Source organism: Coptis chinensis, chromosome 3, assembly GCF_015680905.1.
Source record: "Coptis chinensis isolate HL-2020 chromosome 3, ASM1568090v1, whole genome shotgun sequence".
NCBI classification, from domain to species: Eukaryota; Viridiplantae; Streptophyta; class Magnoliopsida; order Ranunculales; family Ranunculaceae; genus Coptis; species Coptis chinensis.
In genome coordinates, this window is record NC_141458.1 from 48189410 (window position 1) to 48212584 (window position 23175).

The window sequence follows — 23175 nt, forward strand, 5'->3', positions numbered from 1 at the left end:
TGCATTTTTTTTATAACACCAGAGAGTAGTAAACTACCGGATTAGATCAGCTTTACATGGTGTAAGAGAGTGGTGGATCCTTCTTAACCCCATTTTGCATTGCATAGGCTTTTATTGCTTCCTCAACCTACCAATTAACAAAAAACTAAATTAGAATTGAAAAATATAATTGTGAATAAAAAAAATAAATATAAAGTAAATGATACTTACAATGTCATTTTCACTATAACCACTTAGAGGAGATGCTTGAATCTTAGTTAAAATAGCATGAAACTTGTTGATATTGGATTGAATGGTAGACCATCGGTGTTTCATGCTCGTGAAGTTGCGTTCGGTCATTCTTCCAAGATTTGCGTGAAATGAATTTAGAATCCTACTCCAAAAGTCGTTTGACTTTTGTTCATTTCCTACTATACCCTCTTGACCAACTTGTAGCCAACTATTGGTGAGAGCAACATCTTCTTCAAGTATCCATGAAGCCCCTCTAAACTTGGATCTTTGGTCTTCATTAGCCATTGTGGATTTGTGGTTTAGTTGAGAGTTTGTGAGAGTAGAGAGTTTGGAGTGCATGAAATTATAGTGCAAGAATGAGAAATATAGCCATTTTTCAGCCAATTTTTTGTCGTGTTTTGACCATTTTTTGAATCAGAGCACGCTGCTTTCAATGCACCGCGTGGGTTTATCAAAACTGCGTGGGCCAGAATATAAAGTCCATGCTGATTTTAGAAAACCGCGCCATAAAAGAACATAATTCACTAAAAGCCATGCGGTGTTCGCAAAACCACGCGGTGTTTGGTAAACCACAAAGTACATTTGGTTCATCACCAAAGGAAACACCAAATTTTAGCCGATTTGGTGTTTGGTTTGATGTTTTTTTGGTTCGGGGCTCAAGAGGTCTCACCATTAAAGATGAAAAACACCAAATTTTCAAGCATTTGGTGTTTGGTGCTCAAGAGGTCTCACCATTAAAGATGCTCTTAGCAAGTATACTACACGGTCTCTGTAATTGCTAAGTAGCTACAATTCTTTAGAAACAAGGTTTTATTTGATATTCAATACATAATCTCCCAAATGTGTAGATCCTTGACACTTCAGCATATAAGTTTGTCAGTTTCTGAAATTTCAAATGGTCAAGCTGCGTCCTAAACTAGGCGAGTAAAGAGGCACTTCATGAAACATAACAAAGAACTCATAAAAACACATTTCAGTAACTCCTAGCAGGATACAAATTATAAAAGGCAGTTCGCTTTATGGAACCTATACAATCATATCTAGGGGTGTGTATGGTACCCAATTACCCGAAACCGAACTGGAACTGGAACCATTTATAGCAATTTTGGGTCCTAAAATGTTAGACCCATTAAAAGTGGCTGGTCTTCAAGAACCGAACTGATAAAGAACTAGAACCATTAGAACCGAATAGTAAAAAACTTATGGGTATCCGAACCGAAACCGGAACCGATTATTATGATTTTGATATATAAAGTTTAGTATTATATTACACTAAATAAAGGCAAATCAAAACATTATAATATATAGTTTTTGTTTGTTAAGTGTAAAAGTCTACTAAATATATATAACATAATAGTTAATGTATGCTATTAAACGCATGTTTTATAATATTACATTAAACACATGTATTATAATGTTAATAATAATGTCAACGTCTACACGTATACTATGAATTAGCTAATACACTATATATATTAACTAATATGCGTGTACATGCTTGATATATTACATGTGTATATATAGGATAATAAATACATGCAATGCTTACTAACAATATAATTGTGATACATGTATTTATTATATATATGACGCATGCATGTATAGTAGTATAGTATAATGTACATTTGTTTGTAAAATATACGTGTACGTACAATTTATTAGATACTAGTATATAGCCCGTGCCCACGACACTGTTTCAAATTAGGCCCAAAAGAACCCCAACCAACCAAACGATAAAAGCCCATCCTACAAAGCAGCCATTATTGTTGACCAAATCAACAATGATACTCTTAACTTTCAAATTAACATTTTAAACTGCACATATCCTATAAGACTTTGGATCTACCATGTCATAATTTGTGAGAAACATTTGTAGCTGCCGGATGGGGCCCTGCGGCCCCCACACTAAGCCTTCTTATTAGATAGATACTTAAAATTTTTAGAAATTTTTTAAAAACTATTTAATTTAGGGGTTTATTTACTTAACCCCCCAAAGTTTGTACCCTCTTTTGTGAAAACCCCCTATTTTCAAAATCAGTAGTGATTGCCCCTCACTCCATCAATTTTCTGTATAACAAATGTTGGTATTTTGTATATTGGCAAATTTGCCCCTAAGTAAAATTTGTAAATTAAAAACCCCCCATTTTTAACATTCCAATTTGTAAAAACCCATATATATTCAAATTTCCCCCATTTTGCAATCTCCCTTTCATTCTCCGCCTCCAGTTCACTCACCTCCACCCCTAGTCCACTCAACTCCACCCATCTTTAGTATATTCACCTCCACCTCTGGTCCACTCACCATCAGCTCGCCCCCACTGGCCACCAGTACACCCCAGTACACTCTCCACGGCAGTATCTAAATTTAATGATTTGTAGAACCAATTGATGACAACCTCATAAGTGACTTCATCTTGGGCTATTTTGTCGAAAAATTCCAAAGCTGGTGCTGATTTTCCCTCCGTAAACAAACCCTTGAGCAGAGTAGTGAAAGCAACCACATTTGGTTCAAACCCACGTTTAAGAATAGTCCCCAAAACAGAAAACCCGAAATCCATCCAACCCATATAAGAGTAGCAATTGATCAGAGTGTTAAGCGTCGTCACAATACTTGGTTGGACTCCAGTAGAAGCCATTGCAATGTACATGGATAACACAGTAGAATAGTGTTTGGTCTTGACAAGGGCTCCTAGCAGTTGATTGAAAGGGTGAATGGAAGCAAGCAAGGATCGATACCGAATCAACTCATTAAAGAAATCCAATGCCTCGTCAAAGCTTAAGTGTTCCTATTTTACAACAATCTCTAACCAAATTCTCTAATAAATGAAAGGAGTCATTGTTGACATAAGAAGGAGATTGGTGGTTTTGGAACGAAAGAATGAAGAAAGTGGAGAGAGAATACAAGAAGAAATTCTACTTATCTTTGCCATGGAAATCCAAGAAGAAAGCAGAGCAGATGCCAAACAAAAACCCTCTAATATGAAGTTGAAGTCAGACTAACTACAAATGTATATATGTACATACCCCTTCACTCAATTGCAACATATTTAGGGACTAGCGTTCGGGCTAACCACAACAAGCCTATGGCCTGGACTGGCCTTATTGGAACGTGGAGAAGGTGTTGTTATTGTTGTTACTTGTTATTATTAGAGTGGTGAAAGGTAGTATATATCCCTAAACATGAACTCACTAGTTTAGCTGACATTGCTTGAATTGGGAAATTGAAAAATGTTGGGGAGATTGCAAAATGGGGAAAATTTGAATGGGGGGTTTTTACAAATTTGACTTAGGAGCAAATTTGCCAATATACAAAATACCAACAACTCTTACACAAAAAATTGACAGAGTGGGTGGCAATCGCTAGTGATTTCGAAAATGGGGGGTTTTCACAAAAGAGGGTACAAACTTTGGGGGGTTAAATAAAAACAAACCCTTGAATTTAGGACCATAACTTCCTTTGAGAGGACAAAAATATCAGTGGCAAATATTATTATGGATGACCATGATTTAAAGTTGGTTTTTAGTATCGGTGTTAAGTAAAAAAGTAATTTTCGCAATAATAATGTATAACCCAAGAAGGAACCAAAATCTTAATCGAACCAACATAATTAATGGGTATGGATCCGGGTTTTTTAAATATAAGAAAAAAACCGAAACACAATAGGAACAGTTAAAAATTGAACTGAAACCGAAAAATGTAATTAAGAATCGACCCATGAACACCCCTAATCATATCTGATAAGAGCCCAAAACTGTAGTTTTAACCCCTTAATAATCATACTGTTAGACCAATTATGTGAATAATAAGTAAGAGTTAATACTGATTACGTGTTTTTATGCATTTCAGGCTTCAAAGTCCATTATTGTGCAGAAATGTGCCACTTTAGCGAGATAAAGGAGCAAAAGTCGCCAACTTCCGAATGTCATATCTTTGGACTCAGACCTCGGATTGAGGCCTACCTTATGTCAAAACGACCGTCTCGGAAAGAGCTTTGCAATGGTCCAAGCCTTGACCCAATCAGAGGAGCAGAAGTGGACGAAAAGTCTGTGGAAGCCAACTGCAGCTGAAGAGGCCTTTTTGAATTTGAAAATAATTGGGTTTTGGGCCTGATTCTCTGGCCCAAAACATGGCTCCAAGCCCATGCACGATTTTTGGATCTGGATGTATAAAAACAAAAGCTTGCCTCATTGTTAATGGCAGTTAGGTTAGGTAGCTAGTTAGACCTAAATTAATATATAGAATTCTAGATCTGTTTTAATTAATTAATTAAGTTTTAGTTCCATTACAATTCTTGTTTTAGATTAAATTCTTGAATGATTGTTCTTGATTAATTAGATAAATAAAATAGTTATTATTCAATTTCGTTCTTGTCATTTCCATTCTAGATCTAATTTAAATTCTTGTTCTTATTCCATTCCAAATGATTAAATTAGATTCATTATTGTTTAATTAAGTAAATCTCAATTTCTTACATTATGTTTAGTTTAGATTCAATGGAAAATGTTAGTTTGATGACTCAAGGCTAAAACCTCCATTAGAGGGGTTGATGAAGCCTTGATGAAAACTTAGTGGTTAGTATAGAATTGGTTGTAGAATCTATTCCACTCTAGAAGGTCGTGTTTAAGCCATGAGAATGGGTGGGCGACCTCACATGCTAGTTAGTATCCGGTAGGAATGCCATGAACACTAGGGATTAGACTCGAAATTCTTGCCGTGAAAACGTAAGAATCGAGATACGACAATCTATACTAGGTTATTAAGTTGGATTCGAGGTGGATTTAATTCCCCTCTATTTCTTTATCTAGAGTCAAACAATCGTATTCCCGTAGCTTCCATAGATTAACTTTAGTTTATATTATATCTTGTTATTTAAATTAACACGTCTTGTTAGCATAATATTTCGTAAAGCTCTCATTGACTTAAGACTGATTTCTTAGACTTAGAAGACAATCCATGCTAGGGAACTAGGAGTGGAACGAATTTCCTACTCCACTTAGTGCAATTCGCATCGAGAGTAGAAGCTTTGATAATTTAGTGTAAAAGAATAGTTTTAGTTTACTTACGGACTGAATTCGTTCATTTCGTAGGTAGACTATTCATTTTATAGTTATCAATATCCTTACTTAAGAATGCACGCTAGGACGTGTGACTCAAGTAATTGAGCAACTAGCAGACTTCGTCACAAAATTGAAGCAATCTTTACACAATATCTTTAACTCAGTAGCTTCCTGCAAATGATGAAGAAAAACATGTGGCCAGATCAAAAAGTGAAAAAACATATGTCTAATGAGTTCAAAACTTTTTTCATAAGATTTTCACCATAGTAGAAGATTAAGTTGGCAATAACATCAACATAATTTTTTTTTTAACATATCCAACATTATCATATCGACTTCTTCCATGTGATCATACAGTAAGTATAATAGAACAAGCACAAATGTCTTTAAAATGCGCTCTCTACTGTAATGCAGCAAATTCCTCTTCACAATCGTAAAAAACAGCAAATTCCTCTTCCTTAGTTGTCCTCTTCTGGGCAATAGGACGAGTTGGTTGCCTTCCTGCCGGAACATACTCCGATGCTACAGGGGTGGTTATTGCTAGTTGAAGAAGTTGTTCATCCAACTCGATCCCTTCCAGTTCCTCAAGTTCCGCTTCCAACTCATTCGTAATGACAATAACTTTTAGAATATTTTGCAGACAAAATGATACAAAATGAAGCATAAAATACTAGAGAATGGAAGAACCTCATCAAAATTTGCAGCTGCACCGATTGAAGGTGACAATGCATTTTGAATTTGTTTCATATTCTCTGTCTGCTCATTGATCTCATCCATTGTCTTGTAAACATCATCAATGTTACTGGAGGAAGAGAAAAGAAAAAAGATTATAATCTCTACAGTCATTTAAAATACCTAAACAGTTATGCGCGTCAGATAAACCTCTTGAAAATACAAAAACTACTAAACTAAAAGGTTGAGATATTTATTAACATCCAAAGGTAGCCCCAGGCAAAAGTTTAGAAGCATAAACATTGTGGAAGTGTATTCAAGATGCGAGATTGGCCACACACAATATAACTATGAAGGAAGAAATTGCTTAATCTTGCTCTAAGAGGATACACATGGTTAATAGTCTGCTTCTAAACTTGTGATATAATTAGCCATGAAACAATAATTGATCACAATAACTCTGTGCAAGACTGTAGAGATTGTAATTAACAAATCAATTGAGTGTTTCTAGGATAGTAGAGATTGCAGTGCTTGGGCAACACCACGCTTCTTCATAAATCAAATTATGACAATGCCAATATGTATGTCAATATGTGAGTGGGTGTGTGCACGTAGAGGGGTGCTTGAGGATGTTACACATAATCATTAAGAGGCCAGGGGGTACTAAGATTGAACAACTTTTCTGTAGATGTAGCTTCAGATGGTTTACTACCCAAAGGAAGACAAAAAGAAGGAACCATGTCTAAATCATTTAGAGGAAACTCACGATACATGCTAGATCGAGTTCTTCCAGATGAGTAAAAGACCACAACATATGGGAGCAGTAGAACCAGAGTGACTAAGACAGACCAGAATCGGGCTTCGTGAAACTTCTAGATCCATATCATCATATCTAATCAACCTTTTCCAATAATTTTATTTATTTATTTTTCGTCAAAGTTATAAATTTGTACTAAAACAGAGAAGGGGGAAATAGTTAAAGGATTATATGCCCTATAATACAAAAGCAAACAAAAGAAAAGATGGGCCAAAGGCCAAAAACTTTACACAAACCAGCTCAATAAGTAACAAACAATGTTTTTCCCATCATACAGTTAAAGTCTACAAAAATAGAGTTCTAAACTCTGACTTAGATCAATCTTCGTGCAGGGTTTCTCCCCTTACATTGATCACTCTACATGAGGTTAGTCATTAGTGTCATGATTCTACTAGAACCACAATAACAGTTAAAGAGTAATGGCTAAAATCCAAACAGGTCACTAGTGGTAAGGTTTACTGAAAACCTAAGGTGGCATCATAACAAAACAGTGAAACACCATTCACACCAACGATGTATACACACCTAGCAAAGAGAAACTTGATAATGATATGCAATGATTGTAGACACGAGCAAGTATACGCAGTTTATCTATAATATGAACAACATGCTCGTATTGCGTGGATAAAATAGCAACATTGCACTTAATTGAGCAGTTCAATAAATAGGTCTAAGTCAACCAAAATGGAAAAGAAAGCGATTGTTCCACACATATTCCTTTTTTTTTTTTGCTAAATGGGTAATTGTATTAATAACAAAGAAAAAATACTTTTGTATCAGTTGAGTGTCTTGTGAAGACATCTCCAAAGTTACATGAAGCTTGAATCTCACTACATTACTACATGAATCTGTAGTACGTTTGGTGTTGATTCTCTATATGATGCATGAAAGGTGGTTTATCATCCCACCATTGCTTGGTGCCCTTTGTTAATTTGGCTCCAAATCTAGTGTAAGCGTCTGCAGCTAAGTTTTTTTTTAAAACAAATAAGCTAGGGTTAGGCAGACCCCCACTTGTATTAAACTCAATGTTTCCTTACATAAATTTTTCCATTTGCATCCTCATTTACAATGGTTTGTAATTCATAATCTAAAGGACTAGCAAAATGGACCGTAGACAACTCAAGGTTATGAACAAGTCCTGCTAGGTAGTCAGCTACTCTATTCACTGCTATTTGTCTGCAGCTAAGTTAGTTTCCCTCCATATGCATGTGATGTTTAACCATTCAGCATTTTCTTTCACATGATTCTAAAGCCCTTTGATGCTCCAGTGGACTTTGTTTGATTGAAATGCTCTAATGGCAACGGATCAGCTCCCAAATGTGCATTTTATTACCCATATATTGCTACATTACAATCCTTCTTACGCTTAATGAAAAGACAACTCATAACTTTTATTGCCTTTTTCAGGTTATAGAGTATTTCAGACCACTTATCATAAAAGCTGCGCCTTAACACCTAAAGGAGCCTTAATCACGCTTATTATGAAGACCAATAGCTGCTGTGGAAAAGTGCTGAAAAAGTCAAAGTCAACAGTCAAAGTCAAAAGTCAAGGTCAAAAGGTCAAAGCCCTTAAATCAGAAGACCAGAGATGGATGCCCTTATCTCAAAATATGACATTCTCCCAACACCTGCCTTGGTCAAGAAGAAATCAAAAAGCAAAAGTAAAAGTGAAGTGTGAGGTGTCTAATTTGTAATGGAAAAGGGCAAATCTGTAAAAGGCAAAAATAGGGGTATATAATCCAAAAGTAAGGGAGAGAGAAACCATCCATTGTCTTAGGATCCAAACCATTTGGTTTGTTTAATTTCTTGTCTAGTTTTTCAATTCATGTTTTTACTTTATTGTTGTTTTATTTCCTTTCAATCAAAACTTGTTATTTACTTGTTTTTATTTCAATCAAAACTTGTTATTTACTTGTTCTTGTTTCAATCTTCAATCTCATTTACTTGTTCTTATTTCAAGTTTTAGTCAATCTTTCTTTCCATGTTTTCAAGTCATTTCAATACCAACCAATTAAAGCTAGATTTTAATTTTTCATTAGCTTAGAACCATTCTAATCAATATAAGATCTACCTTTTTTCTTCACATCTCTCTCACTCAAACTTTAAATAATTTAGGATGAACTTCACTTCTAAAACAAACTTTTTTGAAGTTACCACCACTATCTAAAGCTTCAAATGGTGCCGCCATCATGGATTGAATGAGTAAGAGTGATTGGTTGAGAATCTAAGAATGGAGCATCATTCTCATCTCTCCAATTCTATTTTTCTCTATTTTTCGTAATAGAGTAGGAGAAGTCAGTGGCTTGTTTGTAATAGTTAAAGATAAAAAGAAAAATGAAAAAAATTAGGAAAAATTGGTTTTTTATTGATTCTCTATGATGAACATGAGTTAAACTTGGTTTAAGTTATATACTTACCAAGGGATTATAGTTTTAATTGCCTTGGGAAGTTCAAGTGTGTGAGGCAAGTTGTGGATCATAGCTCACACACCATGAATCAACTTGGTAATCAACACTCTAAGTCCATTTGACTCTAGCTAATCTAGCTTATCAATCTAAAACTAGTTAATTAGATTAGTATAATATTAGTTTAGTTTTAAGTTTGGGCCCTTGAAGGCAAGGTTGTATAAATTGTCAAAAACCCAACTTGTGGGGTTTTTAAGTGGGCCTTTATTGTAACTTAAAACAGGGTAAAGCTCGAAAGGTTGGGCCTGATTCTCAGATCACGCGCCAACCGAGGTCGCCTTCTCCTCAAGCAGCGTGTAAGCACGGCTTGAGAGGTAAATTCTAAACCTCCTCGAAGCCCAAGTAAGAGGATACCTTGTGTGTTCAAGCATGCTTATATGATTATTTGAAATTTACTTTCCACACAACAATTTACATTCGCGCATAAGGCTGAACCCGAGCCACATAACCACCATTAGGAAGTCATTACCCAATATATGTAAATTGTAAATCGCTTGATTCTTGAAAGCCCTAGACCACAAAAATGAATTAAAATCAATCAACTAGAGCCCAAAGTAGTCACGTTCCTCTAGAAAAGGACAAAAATATAGCTGTGAGGATTCAGAGTAATTAGTTACCAGATTTCGGTAGACCAACTACCTTCCTCACTCCCCTCCCCTAGATTCATCGTGAGTGAGATTCTTGGTAGCACACCACTTGGTGAAGTGACTGCCTACTCTTCTAAGACGTGTAGTAGAGCTATCCTAGTCATGCGCCTAATTGTTCCCCTAAACAGGGCATAGTAAATTATAGACCTAAGCAAATATTTTCAAAAAGCCAAAAAAAATGAATTTCTACTGTTTGTGCATCATCATTGATTGAGTATTCATGTCTTATCAATATGCATCACAACCGTCATGGAATTACAATGCAAACCCAGAACCTTGTTCTTTTTGTGGTAGTCCTTATCACTGGTTATCTCATTGTCCACCATATATACCGAATTTGAATCTACTATGGGAAATCTTTTCAATTACGAACCTCAATTTTCAAACTTCCCTACTACTCCATACACCCAAGAGTTTTCCAGTCACGCCAACAATTCATGGAGTTCCACCATAAATAGTACACCACCATTCTAATATCCATATGGTCAGTCAGAGTATGATTTTACCCAAAACCCAAAACCCATCACCATTCACATCACCATCTATATCAAATTCATATTCCACTCCACCATCCATCACAGACCAACTCTACCAGGAAATGGCCAAGCAAGCAATACTAACTCAGCAAATAGCAACTACCTTATGTTTTCTCCAATCCGATTCAAAAGATACCACATCTGAGACTAATATTCTTCCCACCAGTTTAGAACCTAACCAACAAGAGAAAAAAAGGTGTTACTATAACAAAGCCCATTGCTAAAGCCCATCCTGATATTCATGACTAGTTAAAAACCCATTATTATCCACCTGACTATCATGTGAATTCCAGATCTTATGAAGATGACTATATGTCTGAAGTCACAATTTCTCTCACATGCCTTAATGCAGCATCACCCATAAATGAGAAAACTCCGGCAGAAGAAACTCAAGAGCATATATTAGACTCGACATATTTAGAAAATGGCACTGAGAAATTTTATGAAGATCTAGGCAGAGAGGACAAAGAAAATGAAGTGCTTGGAAAAGAAGAAATTAAATCTATGGTGGAAAGTGGATTTCAATTTAGTTTGGCTGTTAAAGACTTATCAATGGAACAAATTTGTGACATCCTTACTATTGCAGATATGAACCACAATCTTATGAAAACGCCAAAACTAGATGAAGAATTCTGTAAGTCCTCGAGATCATGTGAAGAACAACCACCCAACCATCACCATCTCAAATTAACACCTCTTGAAATCCAACCTCCATTCATCGAAAATCCACTAATTTATGAGGACTGCACCACTAAACCATTTCAAAGAAACCACAGATTCACACTTAAGCCAATTACCTTTGAGATCATTCATGATTTTCTAAACCTTCCTAGTAAAAAGACTTCACCCAATATACAAACGCAAGAGTCCATCATTTTAGTAGTTGAGAAACCTGGTATGTCCTATTCCCCATCATTTGAGCTGCATGAAGGACATATACTACCAACCTCTCACTCTTTTGGACAATTCAAACATGACGGGTTATTGCATAAGTTCCATGATGGGTTACACAAATAATATCTTATCATTCTACATCTTACACTCCAAATATATCATTTCATTCTATTTGGGTGTATATGCTTTCATATGTTTTTCTATAAAAATCCCTAACTATTTAGATTACTAGTATATAGTTAACAACATATCATCCATCTTATGCATAGTCTTGGGGAATCTGACTTAAAACAACCCCACACATATAGTCTTGAATATCTGACTATAAAAGATTCATGTTATGTTTTCTCGATGCATTTCATAGTAGTGTATCTGGCCTTAAGGTAACCGAACTACTCCAATTGGAGTGTGTGGTTGTATGTGCCGGAGCCTTAGTCCACGTATATCTCACATATTCTTTGTAAAATACTTTTTACTCGATGTTTGAGTAAGTGTGATCATATGGAGTGAGTATAATTTTTTTTTCTTTATTTTACATTTATTTTTCAAAATAGTTATTTTTCTCCATTCTCATTATGATTTTTTTTTTATGCATCAATAGTCATGTGATTTTTCCAAAAAGAAAACAGGCAATGGATTCCATATAGACCAACCCTTAGAAGTACACAATCTCCATTCTTCTAAGGGCGGTTTGAGAATCAGTTATGTGTTGCTAAGGGTTGCCCATATCACCTTGCATTTTCTATCTCAGCTTAAACCATATAGATAACAATTGCCCCTTGCTCACCAACATATCATCATGTCAACCATCAAATACATTCAGACAAGGAAAAATTACTTACAACAATCAGAACAAAGCATTGGTTCCCATCCCATTTTAACCAGAACTACCAAAATCTACCAAAAAGACCTAGTTCCACCACCCACTAATGTCCAATCAGCTAAACCCTTCCATCATGTCTTATGCAGTAAATCCCCCAACACACATAACTGAAGCCACAGTCTGACTGGATTGGGTTCAATAAAGAACTAACACGAAAGTTGCCTGAGATACCTGTTGCGGTTTCTTTTCAATCACTACTTTTGAGTATGAGTATTTAAAAAAATCTCCCCATAGTTTTCAAAACTAGAGGAAGTAAAAATGAAAATTATACTCCTTGGAGTAACCAAAATGATACCGGATCAATGTATAATTTTATCTTCTTGTCAAAATTTCTATATGGTTAGAGATACATTTAGAATGAGAAAAACAGTTATTCAAAACACACACACACACACACACACACACACATTTCATGTGTTTGTATAGATAGTTGTTTACATACTTTACATTTTCACACTTTTTATTCCTTCACTTGTTAGTGTAATAATAGTCATGCATGCATGTTAGATTTTCATGCATTTCATATATGTTTTCAAAAATACGAAAACCCAAAAAGATTGTATAGTAGAATAAATATCCCTAGTATAATAAACCATGTATTTCTCGTTCCATATCAAACAACCCACACCCCAAACTTATTTGGGGGTGGCGTATTTTCATCATAAAGAATAGAATACAGGTGTATCGCTGTTTTTGCTCATGTTTATATGGTAATCTCTTTCCTTATCACTTCATACTTTGAGGACAAAACATAATTCTATTTGGGGGGTGGTATAGTAATATTTTGCAAAAACTAGGCATTTTCTATATAGTAGATATAATAGTATATTTCTTCCTTTCTAAAATTTTTTCGAAAAAGACCAAATATAATTTTCCATTTAGTATTAAAAAGTCTTGTTTCCTTTTTCTATGATGAATAAAAAGTTTAGAAGTCTCATTATAGAAATAGAGCAAGGACTTGTTCTTCGTACTTAGACTAATATACATACAATAGTTTATGCATCTTTTTATGAATGACATGCATCAGCATTTGTTTGTATATAGCAGTGAGTTTTCAAAGCCAAGGTTAGAACAATTAAGTTCCATATCTTGTGAGAATCTAGCTAAAAGCCTCATCTGAATTACTATTGAGTGATGACATAAAGGATGTCCGGATAGAAAGACCACACGTCTACTTGCTTGATCACCACGCCATATCCTAAGATAGAATTTAGGCCCTTTTTGAATCGATACAACCAAATAAACGTTAAAAACCGAAAAAGATTGTTTTTATCTAGTTACCCCTCTTGAGCCTTCACCCTTTCTAAAAGCCTTTTTATTTTTCACCAAATATTCCTAACCCGTTACAACACATAATAAAAAGCTTACCCAACTGACAAGTTGAGAACTGGATGGATATCAGAAAAAGAGAATAGAAGACCTTATACAAAAACAGAACTATTATTTGCTTAAAAAAAAAAAAGAAGAGAGAAGAAATGAAAGACCCATCAAAAACCAAAACTCCAAAAAAATCAAAGGAGTTGAAACAATCGAATCTTCCAAAAGTTCAAAATCGAAAGGAGATGATATCATAATAAAAAAGAAACAAAAGAAAAGTTAGAACTTCCAAAATTCAAAATCATATGGAGTCACAAAGCCAAATAGCTAAAATAATGTATAACAATTCGCAGAAGAAAAAAAACAAAATGAGGTTCTTCTCTAGTTACAAATATCTTGAAGACCCAGTTTCTCGACTTATCAGATTTTGTTTTTCCCTTCCTTTTTTTTCTAAACAATCACCCTAGCCCCGTAACTCCTAATAAAAGACCTCTAGATCGATTAGAAATATGATGGTGTGATAGTAAGTGGCAAGCGTGAACAATCGACCCCGGTTTCTTTGGACGTTATTTGAGTATGTGAGAAATATAAGTGTATGCTACACTTGAGAGAATGAACCTTGAGTGAATCTATCAGAGAGTTGTGATTGCAGCACACTCTTGTGAGAACCCACCTTTAGGAAGCTCTCCAAAAGCCTCAGAAACAACTTTGCTTTTGCATTTTATTGCTCATATTTTGCACATTTATCTTTAGATGATTAAATTACTATATATATGTTATTCTAAGTTCAAAGGAGCTTGTCCTTATTCACTGCTAATGAGATGTATGAACTTCTGAGAATAAATAAGGAAACAAGACCCTTTGTACTAAATAGAAGAAGTTTGAGAGTACCTTCACTGGAAAACTCTCACGAGACTTAAAGCTCATCCACTAGGGAATTCCTAGTGGTTTAAGGTCTTGTTGCATATGGTCAATGCAATCACACCCTACGAAACAAGATTATTATAACTTATAATAAATCACTTATTTGTGATCTTAGTTTTTTCTCCCATCCTTACTTGAGGACAAGCAAGATGCTATTTGGGGGTGATGACCAACTCCCAAATGTGCATTTTATTATCCGTATATTGCTACATTACAGCCTTTCTTACGCTTAACGAAAAGACAACTCATAGCTTTTATTGCCTTTTTCAGGTTATGGAGTATTTCAGACCACTTATCATAAAAGTTGCATCTTAATACAAAAAGGAACCTTAATCACGATTATTATGAAGACTAGTAGCTGCTATGGAAAAGTGCTAAAAAAGTCAAAGTCAACGGTTAAAGTCAAATATCAAGGTCAAAGGTCAAAGCCCTCAAATCAGAAGACCAGAGATGGTGGCCCTTATCTCGAAATAAGACATTCTCCCAAAACCTACCTTTGTCAAGAAGAAACCAAAAAGCAAAAGCAAAAGTGAAGTGTGAGGTGTCTAATTTGTAATGGAGAAGGACAAATATGTAAAAGGTAAAAGTAGAGGTATATAACCCAAAAGTAAGGGAGAAAGAAACCACTATTGTCTTAGGATCCAAACCATTTGGTTTGTTTAATTTCTTGTCTAGTTTTTCAATTCATGTTTTTACTTTATTGTTGTTTTATTTCCTTTCAATCAAAACTTGTTATTTACTTGTTCTTATTTCAATCAAAACTTGTTATTTTCTTGTTCTTGTTTCAATCTTCAATCTCATTTACTTGTTCTTATTTCAAGTTTTAGTAAATCTTTCCTTCCATGTAATCAAGTCATTTCAATACCAACAACTAAAGCTTTCAAGTTTTCATTAGTTTAGAACCATTCTAATCCATACAAGAATCTACCTTTCTTCTTCACATCTCCCTCACTCAAACTCTAAACAATTTATGATGAACCTCACTTCTAAAACAAACTCTTTTAAAGTTACCACCACTATTTAAAGCTTCAGCAGCACTTGAGTCTAATTGAATCTATATTCTTTGACATCCCATTCTAATGCTTTTTTTATACCCTCCACTATAGCATGGCTCTTTGCTACGTAGGTTGTAGTGATTCTTATACCACATGCATAGGCTCCTAAAAACACCCCATTTTTTCCTCTAAAAGATGTTCCCCAACCACTAGGCCCTGTGTTCCCTCTAGAAGAGCCATCTGTGTTTAGCTTAATGATTCCTTGAGGTGGATCAACCCAATAACATTCCAGAATTCTTGGTGCCCTTCCTTGTTTAGTGCCCAACCTCAGTCCATGCAACACTTCAAGATCTAAAGTGTTTTCATCCATGCTTCCCTTCGACATGTGGTATGCTATGATTATAGCTCTCTTGATTAGGACGCAAATCTACTTGATGCTCGACTGTTTCTCATCACTCTATTATTGCTGTAGTTAACAAGAGTACTAGAATATAACCCCAGTCTGTGCAAGAAGTTTACTGGTAGAGAATCAGCGTTAATCATTGGCTTGGTAATTCCAATGATTTCAGGATCCCATTTATTGACAAGCCTTGATAGTTTATCTTGTATCTTCTCATTTGCTATTCCTCTTAGATTCCAAAATAATACCTTCATAAAAGCAAATAGAGTTTATTGTGTGTGAGTAAAACTCACTTGGAGGTGCTCTCCTTCCTAGACTTAGCTCTAGTATGAGGTGGAGTGTTATCCTGTAGTTGCCACCTTGGCTTGTAACCCTCTTTGTCTGCACTAACCATTCTTGCTCTGTGATCTCCTCCTGGTTATCATCAGCCAAGTTTGACCATCTTGTGCTCTGTGGAGTGGTACTCTGAAGTTGTCCCTCTCTATTTTGGCTTTCCATCAACGTTAGTGCCATATCTGTATCTAGAACTACCTTTTAAAATCCTTTGATAGCTTGTTTTGTACCATCAACTTGTGTTAAGTCTCTAGCCTATAGTTACTGAATCTCTAAGACTATCTCAAAAACCCCACCATGATCAAAATTAAAAGAGTTGTTGACAGTGGGATCAGGAATGTTTGTAGTGCCTTTTCCGCCATTGTGAGCCCACTGCAGCCATCATTTTTTTGTTGTTCCTTTGTTCTAGTAAAAAGCACTATTTGATTATGCTCTTCTACTATGGTTGAAATGGCCGGCTCAGTAGTTAAATTAACTACTTCTATAACCTTTTCGTTGTCGTTTGCCTCTTGCAGCGATTCCAATGCAACACCTCAAATCTATTTCCATTTGTTGCAGTAGTATCGCTCTCCTTTACTTTTTCAGTTTCTTTTGGCTGCCAGACCGCCCCAACTAGCTTACTTTTTATTTTTCCCGCAAATAAGGAATTTTATTAGAAAGAAATGAGGATGAGGTACATCATTTTACAACTGAAATTACTTAAACATATAGTAAGTCCTAAAAGGGTTTCTATGCGAGTTACATAATTGGGTCTACTCAAACTCCAAGAAATACATCCTAAAGACATTGAAGAACTCTTCCTGGCTGCCGAGTCAGCTCCAAAATTACCTTCCCTCTAGATGTGTGATATTTTTAGTTCTTGCAAGTCCTTGGTTGCATCCTTCCAACGAGATCTAAGTGACCATGGTATGTCATTCCTTGAGAATGTCGTGGCCGTAGCCTGTGAGTCCGCCTCTATCCATATTCTATTCCAATTCATGTCTTTAGCTTTCTCTGCTGCATAGACAATGGCTATGCACTCAGCCTGAAATGAGGTAACTTCGCCGAGCCCAATTGCAAGAACCCCCATGATTGCTAGGTCCTTATTTCTGAAAACTACACCAGCACCCCCTCTAGTTAGGACGCCGAGGACTAACCCATCAGTGTTGCATTTGATGATCGGGCCTAAAGGTGGATACCAGTGTACTTTTTGATACCTTGTAGTGGGGTACCTTTGCTCTTCACTTGAAGTTTTTTAAGATTTTTGAGGTCTAGGACACCATTGTACATTCTGCCCTTAGAAAGCAAGCTTACACTCTAATTCCCTGCACTATAGACTTCTTTATATGGCAAAAGTTGATTGGAAGGTCTTCGAAGTGATTTTTGTTACGAATTTTCCAGATTTGCACCATAAGGTGAATTACAGCGACATTCCAGAGATCTTGTATAATGGAGCTTCGACCTTTGGAGAGTCATATGAGAGTCATGAAGTTGAGTTCGGTGAGTTGAAGCTCAAACAGGCTAGCGATTCAAGCCCATAACTCTTTAGTTTTAGTGCAGTCCCATAGCATATGTTGGGCTAACTAGCTTGCTTGTTTCTCCTGTTATTCCTTCGAGCTTGAGTTGGTGCTTTAGTTGGTGGAGTGGAGTCCACTACAACATCCTTTGCTTTCTCTTTATTTAAGTTCATGACTCCTTTGAGCTTCCTGCACTCTGTCACAAGGTGGCCTATAAACTTACAGTGGGTGCACATTTTTGGCAGTTTTCCAACCTCAACAGTTTGACAAAAATTGACATTTTTGGATTTTACATAAATCTTATCTGGAATAGGTTTTGAAAGATATATATCCACCAATAATCTAGCAAAATGACCATTCTCTCTTCTTAGAGTATTGTTATCAATTTGCATCAGGTAGCCCACACCATGAGCTATCGACATTAGAGCTTTTGGATCCCATTACTCCTGTCCCAGACCCGGTAGTCGAATCCACACCAGTGCGTGAGATTGCCTCTGACTATCCGAGCAAAAATTGGTACTCCATTGACTCAATCAAAGAGGGGATTTCCACTATAAGAAAACACAACAGAACAATAACAATATATATATATATATATATATACTAAAGTTAAGAAATTAAATCATCAATGTTAAATAGGACATACGATGCTTTCAGAATAGCCTTCTTCGCGGCTGCACCAATTCTCAAAGCATCAACAATCTTAATTGTGGCTTTTGCACCGTCGAGAAAAATAATCTAAACCGAAAACATAACTTTCAAAATATAATCCATCAAGCATTTCCAAGACTATCGGATATGTGTAACTAGAGAAAACAACTATAAACTCAGCTAAAAGTTAACATTGCAACCTGTTCCTGAACACGTAGTTCAAAATCTCCAAGTTTCTTAATTTGTTGCTCATATTGCCTCTTCTTCTTCAGACATTTTATTGCAGCTACATATTAACAACAAAGCAGAGCATTAACGAAAAATAAACAATATCAAGAAGGAAATATGAGGAAATACTTCACTAAGACTATAATTAATGAATGGTACAATAGACTTGTTCAGTGATAACTTGGGGTGGGTACGATTTAGTGAAACTACTGATAAGTTCTTAAAAAGTGCAATTTAACCCTCGATTATGCCTCTTGTTTAGCCATCTTAGTGGACTAATAGTGTTTGTAAATTATGTTTTATGATTCTACAGGTGAAAAAGTGAGTTTTGTGGAATATTAGAGAAAAAGGGATAAAACAGAGCAATTCAGAGCATTCAGGATCACATGGGAAGCCCGTCGACAATCATGGAGAAGGCCAAGGAATTGGAGTTATTAAAGATGCGACTTGGACCTATTTTAAAGACTATTTGGAAGCCCAAGGCCAAAGGATTCATTGCTTGGACCAGAGCCCGCAAAAGAGGATAGAAGGATAGAGCAGAAGAGACAAAATAGACTTCCGCGTCTGAGACTCATGGATCGTGAGTCTAGACTCAATGCTCACGTCTGGGACGTATGGATCGCGTGTCCAGACGCATTTCTCGAGTCTGAGACGCATGGATCATGAGTCCAGACGCATGAAACGACACTGTAGCCAATTCCATCTCAGTTTTGGAGATGAAGTTGGACTCTGAAAGAAGTCTATTTGTATTAGAAAACAAATGGCGGTTTGGAATGCTTCTAGAGCTCATTGTAACCTTTATAAATAGAGGACCTAAGTGCCTCATGTAATTTGCCAATTCACTTATACTCTTGTCTCCAAAACTTGAGGCAGAGAAAGATTAACTAGTTGAGTCTTAATAAATTAGTCTTTCTAGTCTCATGTTCTTTGACTCTTCTTCTTCTCGTTCTTTGTGTTCTTCCTTTTTTATGGAAGGCTAATCTTCTCCTTCAAGGGAGGAGATGAAGCCGGTGCTTAGGGTTTGTTGATTCTTTTGGTTCATGGTGTTCTTCAATCAGGTTAGTTTTTTTTATGTTTTTAATTATTAGTTCCATTGCCCAGACCAGGGGATGGAAGTATAGATTAAGGTTTTTATTTACTGCAATCGAATATCATGCTAGTTTAGGGTTTTATTTATTGCAATTGAATATTTGCTAGTAACATGCTTTTATTTATTGCAATTGAATATAATGCTAGAATAGAATTTTATTTATTGTAATTGAATATTATATTATTATTCTCTACTTTTCTTCTAGTTGTGTAGTGTTTTAGAGTAAGAGAAGTATTCCTTGTGTTTGCCTTAGATGGTGATTTATTGAATAGCTGCCCAAGCTCACATAAAAGGAAAGAAGATACTAGTAACATGAACATAGGAACAACTTTAAGTAGAGTTATTCGTTAACGATGTTTCGTCTAAGAGGGCATCGACACTTGCTCGATTACCTAATTGTAGTCTACTTGTGAGAACAACCATGAAGCAGAAGGTCACAGATCAAAAGTACTGGCGGATTCTAATATCTTGAATCCCCTTTCTTATAAATTCTCAATAGTTTAGTTTAGTTTAGTTTAGCATTAGAATCTAAAATCTCTACAATCGTAGTTTTTAATCCCTCAACCCCCTTTCCACTCCTGTCCTTCATATAAACATACATTTAAAAGTGGAACGATACCCTACTCATCCTTTATTTATTGAGGGATAATTAGGTTTTGATATGCTTCTATTTTGTTCAACGACCATCATCTATCTACATCATCCATCCACAATCTCACACACAAAAAGAGGCAAGATCAAATGGCGCCGCTACCGGTTTAAGTTGTTTATGTTTAACGTTTTCTTTCAATATTAGAACTTTGGATCTTGAGGTAATTTTAGCCGCATCATCCATCCTTTTAAGAATGAAAGAAGTTTGAAGGACATCTCGAAAACAAGATCTACCATCCAGGTTAGTCGAATCTTCATTCTTTTTATTTCATTCTTAGTATAGTTGCATCGTAGTTTAGTTTTATTGCTTTCTAGTATAATTGGAATTAGAACCTTTTCAACAATTGAAGTTATAAGCCAACACAGCGAAACATCAAACCCTAGTGTTTCTTGTCTGAATCTTGGCAAACGGACTATCGTCTATGGGCCGTGGTACTTAAGCAATCCAAGTGATTCACCATAACCCTAGAAGAGACAGCTTTAGATAACGGGCGAGATACTAGCTGCAAAGCCCAACCCAGTTGAAGGAAAGTAGTTTTGCATATTAGTATAATTTAGAATAGTTGCATATTAGTTTAATTGCATTCAAGCATAGTAGGATAGTTTTTCATCATCTTCGCATAGCAAGAATACTAGACAAGATTGATATAATGGCCGCACGCAATGATGGAGGTGTTATGGACATCAATAATCCTGAAGCTATCCCACCCATGCAAGCACAAGAGAGGAAGAAGCTGAGTGATTTCTATTCGTCAATCATTAGAGACCCACCCAGCAGTATTGTTTTTCTAGAGATAGAAGCTAACCAGTTTGAACTGAGAGCATCAGTAATCTCTATGCTTCCAAAGTTCAATGGTTCAGACAATGTTCAGCCTTATGTCCACATGAACAAATTTCTATCAGTCCTCAGAACTTTCAAGAACCAGAATATCAAAGATGAGAGTATCAAGTTAATTCTTTTTCCACTCTCACTCGAAGGTAAATCATCTGAATGGTTAATTGCACAGCCGATCAATTCAATAGATAATTGGGAGAAGTTGAGAACGAAGTTTATGAACAAGTTCTACCTACCCCAGAAGACAGATGCCATGCAGCAAGCCATCAGTAATTTCAAAGGGAAGGTGACTGAAGAATATCATCAAAGCTAGGAAAAATTCAATAATCTGCTAGTTTCATGTCCACATCATGGATACGACAAGAGCACACTGGCTCATTTTTTCTATCGAGGACTCTCGATGATGAACAAGCAGATGATACAGTCAATGCAGAAAGGCAAGTTTACATCAATGGATGGAGAGGAAGCTTACAACTTTCTCAAGAATTTAGCTGAAGAAACACAACAATGGACTACTAGAAACGAGGATGTCGCTAGCATGGAGGGGGAGCCAAAGCAATTTGGTTACCAAGCACATGAACAAGCAGATCAAGAACTGAAGTCTACATTAGCCAGCCTGGCCACCAACAATGAAACTCGAGTAAGAAATTCAACCGGTTCTCTATGAATCCCTCTAAGATCAACAATTCTCAAGCTAAATCTCTCCCAGTCATGCAAGCTAGCTGATACTGCGAAGTCTGTTCTGATACTTCTCATGCAACTCTAGAATGTCCTGGTTACTATCAACATGCATCAGTTGGAGAGTACAATATAAACTCATTTCAGAGGCCCAACCAAGGTGGTAATAACTTTCAAAGCAATTATTGGAGACAGAATGCTGGACCCCCAGGTTCTCAAGATCAAAGTTATATTCCACAGACAAGTTAAGCTTCACAGTTGGTTCCTCAACAATAATTATACTCTCAACAGAATTCCAATAGAAGTGGAGAGTTAGTGACTGATCCTAGAAGAAATTATGCCGCACTTGCCAACCTGGATAATGCAATTACTTTGCTATCATAGAAAAATCAGAAGTTTGAAAGTGTTTTAGAGCTTCTTGCACAGTCTCAGCTCAATCTCCAGCAATCTCAGGCAAGTCAATGTTCTAAAATGGAGTCTCTAGAGGCTAAGGTCGACCAACTCACTACTGCTTTGTCTGTAAAGACACAAGCCATTAAACCTAGCTTATTGGAACCAATATCGAAGAGTGAAGATGTATGCCACATTGGGACAACTTCTAGTACTGATCACCTCCATGATCATGTCAGTCTAGTTACTACTCTTAGATCAGGATTGGAGATAGACAACAAGGTTGACTTACCTTCCCATGATAACATTGCTACAGAGCAATCGGTCAAGATTTCAAATGAAGTTCGAAAAGAAGTGGGAGAAATCCTTTCAACTCCCATTTGTCAAGATAACCAAGACAAGATATTCACTTCAATATCAAAGAAAATAGTAACCTGAAAGTGGAAACTAAAATGTCATTAAAGTTAACTAAAGTGGAATTCAAACCAATGGCAATCCAAGATAACTAAGTCCCTTTTTTTTTTTTTTTTTTTTTTTTTTTTTTTTCTAACGTAATAATAATTAATAAACATATATGTGAGGATTGGTATCTAGAAGGAAAGGTATATCGAAAGACGTATAATAAAAAGTGGATTCTCAAACCATAAACCAATGTTCAAATTATCTACTTTGAATGAGTTTGTGGGTCAACATTATTAAAGTATCTCAAGTCCATAAGACATACAATATTTACATACCACTTTTAAACAATAATAGTCATATCAATGCCTGACAGAGGATGTCATCAATGATAGAAAACGTGTTAAGGTGCATTCAGAGCTAATTTTTTAGCAATTAATTACTTTTTTTACCATCTCATCATAGTGACTACTACATGAATTCATCCCATCCTAATGTTTTGAAGAGGTAACCACATATCATGCCTCTGTCCATAGAAAAGAACCGAAGAAAATTATCAACGATAAATAAAAAAAATATCTAAGT

The 23175-nt window shown here is 35.9% G+C and overlaps 1 protein-coding gene across 1 annotated transcript; it reads right to left on the reverse strand.

Annotated features, from left to right (window-relative positions):
- Window positions 1-5689: 5689 nt before the first annotated feature.
- Window positions 5690-22499, reverse strand: LOC147509853 (vacuolar protein sorting-associated protein 32 homolog 1-like). Its single transcript, XM_086597933.1, has 5 exons — window positions 22484-22499; window positions 18520-18605; window positions 18315-18406; window positions 5976-6091; window positions 5690-5895 (listed from the first exon to the last, which is right to left on the reverse strand). Exons 1-5 carry the CDS (start codon window positions 22497-22499, stop codon window positions 5690-5692), a joined length of 516 nt encoding a protein of 171 aa, XP_086454059.1.
- Window positions 22500-23175: the final 676 nt, after the last annotated feature.

What these genes read in the sequence shown, in the direction of transcription:
- LOC147509853 (XM_086597933.1), bottom strand. An exon ending in AAGGCTATTCTGAAAGCATC is followed by an intron (nt 6,092 to 18,314) that starts GTATGTCCTATT and finishes CTCTTCCTCCAG; the next exon opens with TAACATTGATGATGTTTACA. An exon ending in AGCTGCAAATTTTGATGAGG is followed by an intron (nt 5,896 to 5,975) that starts TTCTTCCATTCT and finishes TTGTCATTACGA; the next exon opens with ATGAGTTGGAAGCGGAACTT.